General features: G+C 44.8%; 1 protein-coding gene across 1 annotated transcript in view; it reads left to right on the top strand.

Annotated features, from left to right (window-relative positions):
* Ednra (endothelin receptor type A) overlaps window positions 1-2,536 on the top strand; it is a 56,859-nt gene that overhangs the window by 43,981 nt on the left and 10,342 nt on the right. Inside the window, exon 4 of the mRNA XM_028753401.1 lies at window positions 1,730-1,928. Within this exon, the coding sequence (XP_028609234.1) occupies window positions 1,730-1,928 (199 nt within the window). The remainder of the gene's footprint in view (window positions 1-1,729; window positions 1,929-2,536) is intronic.

Genomic DNA, 2,536 nt, shown 5'->3' with positions numbered 1-2,536 from the left:
CCACCCACAGTGTACACAATTACAATACCATAGCCACCCACAGTGTATACAATTACAATACCATAGCCAGGCACAGTGTACACAATTACCAGCACTTGGGAAGTACAGCAAGGCCATCAGGTGCTCAAGGTCATCTGAGGAAACATTGTGAGTTCTAGGCTATCCTGGGCTACATGAGACACTGTCTCAATTCCTACTAAAACATCATTTCTTAATGCCAGAGGGTTATTCATATTCTATTTATTATTCACTTATATTTGTATCCTAACATCTATGTGAACTAGTCTTCTTTGTTGGATTATTGATCTGAAGGTTGGGAAGGAAAAGATTTGTAACTCATGTTCTCTGACACAGGTCTACAATAGGAGACAGTTTCCAACCCTTAGGTACTTTCCAAATGCTGTGTGTTGAACCTGCTGCCTGGGGAAGCCCAGTCTGATGGTGTCTTCTAAATGGAGGGAGAAAACCGTGTAATGTGTGCAGTCATGACTCACTCAGGATCGCATGCTTCATTGATAATGTTTCAAGTTTTATTAGTGGATAAAGAGACCCCAGAGCTGGGCATAGTGGTGCATACCTTTAATACCTTTAATTCCAGCACTGGAGAGGCAGAGGCAGGGGGATCTCTCTGAGTTTGAGGACAGCCTGGTCTACAGAGTGAGACATCCAAGGCTACATAAGGAAATCATGTCCCCCAAAATCAAGTATATAGAGATATAGATGATAGATAGATAGACAGACACAAACACACACACACACTATGAACATCCAAGCAGCCCTCACTACCCTGCCCGTCTCCTTACACACACACACACACACACACTATGAACATCCAAGCAGCCCTCACTACCCTGCCCGTCTCCTTATACACACACACACACTATGAACATCCAAGCAGCCCTCACTACCCTGCCCGTCTCCTTACACACATACACACACACACACACACACGCACACACAACTATAAACATCCTAGAAGCCTGACTACCCTGCCCGTCTCCTCCCCCCACCTTAAAGCACAGAGGCACACACCTCCTGGTGCCACTTTCTAGATGCGTTAAGGGTTTTTTTGCCATTATTTATTTACTTACTTGCTTACTGACAATTTCATACTCATATACAACGCATGTGAAAATATGCAACACCCCCATTACCCTCTCTTGTCCTCTCCCGCTCTCCCTGAACCCCTTCTTCGTGATCTGTCGTGTTTCTCACCTGTCCCTCAGTTCAATTAATGTTGTTTGTGAGCTGGGGCAGATGGTGGGGCAGATGGACAACTCACCAGTGACCACACTACTGTAGAAATGACACTGCCTCCCTCTGTCACCACTAACTGCCAATAATAGCTACTCAGGAAGGGGTGGAGCCTCATGGATACCACCCCTTAATGACCTGGTGAAGGGCCCAGTCCTGCGAAGTCCTTAAACAGGCCCCCATAGCTGCTACATGTTCATGGTTGCCACATCCACATCATATCTGGACGACAGTGTTTTATGGCACTCATGAATTTTAGTTTTTTATAGATTTTAGTTCTTTATAGAGTCATGCCCGGCAGGCCATTCCCAAAAGGGTAAGCTGGTTTGTTTTGTTTCATTTATTTCCCATCAAGGCTCGCAGAAAATTATTCCAAAGCCAGTGGTTGTACTTCTGCCCAGGGAGGCACTTTCATAGTAACAATGTAATTGACAGCCCTTCTTTCCTCTTCCTCCCTCCCCTCACTCCTGTCCAGGTACAGAGCAGTGGCTTCCTGGAGTCGTGTTCAAGGAATTGGAATCCCCTTGATTACTGCCATTGAAATTGTCTCCATCTGGATCCTTTCCTTTATCTTGGCCATCCCAGAAGCAATCGGCTTTGTCATGGTACCCTTTGAATACAAGGGCGAGCTGCACAGGACCTGCATGCTCAACGCCACGTCCAAGTTCATGGAGGTACTGATCTGTGCACAATTCGCTAACCATACCAAGTTCAACATTTTGATCTAAAAATGGGCTGAAGCTCAAAATGAGTTAGTTGAGGAGGTGGTACTGTGTCCTTTACTGTCTTGAAGCTGCTATCTCCACAGGCGTGCCAACTGCCTGCAAGGTGATCCTGACCTGGGTACAGCTTCCTGAATAGAGCTACTCTGTTATTGTATAGAGCAACTATAGACAAAATTGGTTTTCTGCATCAAAAAGTTACAAGGCAACTATAGAGGTAGTTATAGACTACCTCTATACATGCAAATGTAATTTGCTTTTATGATTAAGAGAGACATGCATGACAGTCCTTCTGCATAGATGTTACTTGAGGAAATACAGCTGGCTAGTTATTCTTCTGAACACGAATCTTATTTGCCCTAAAATTATTTCACAGAACATTTCTCTAGCAAAGCGGGCAGAATGCATGCCCTGTGAAGAATCATTGTACATACATGAAACTAGAGGTTCTGATCTAGAAGCAAATTCAGTAAAGAATTAGAGATCCAGATTCCTAGGAGCTGGGCTTGTTCACTGCACGTATGCAGCAGTGTTTCCTAGGAGCTGGGCTTGCTCACTGC

This window comes from Grammomys surdaster, unplaced genomic scaffold (assembly GCF_004785775.1).
Source record: "Grammomys surdaster isolate TR1022 unplaced genomic scaffold, NIH_TR_1.0 125947, whole genome shotgun sequence".
In the NCBI taxonomy this organism is placed as follows: Eukaryota; Metazoa; Chordata; class Mammalia; order Rodentia; family Muridae; genus Grammomys; species Grammomys surdaster.
This window is presented reverse-complemented; position numbering and strand designations above follow the sequence as displayed.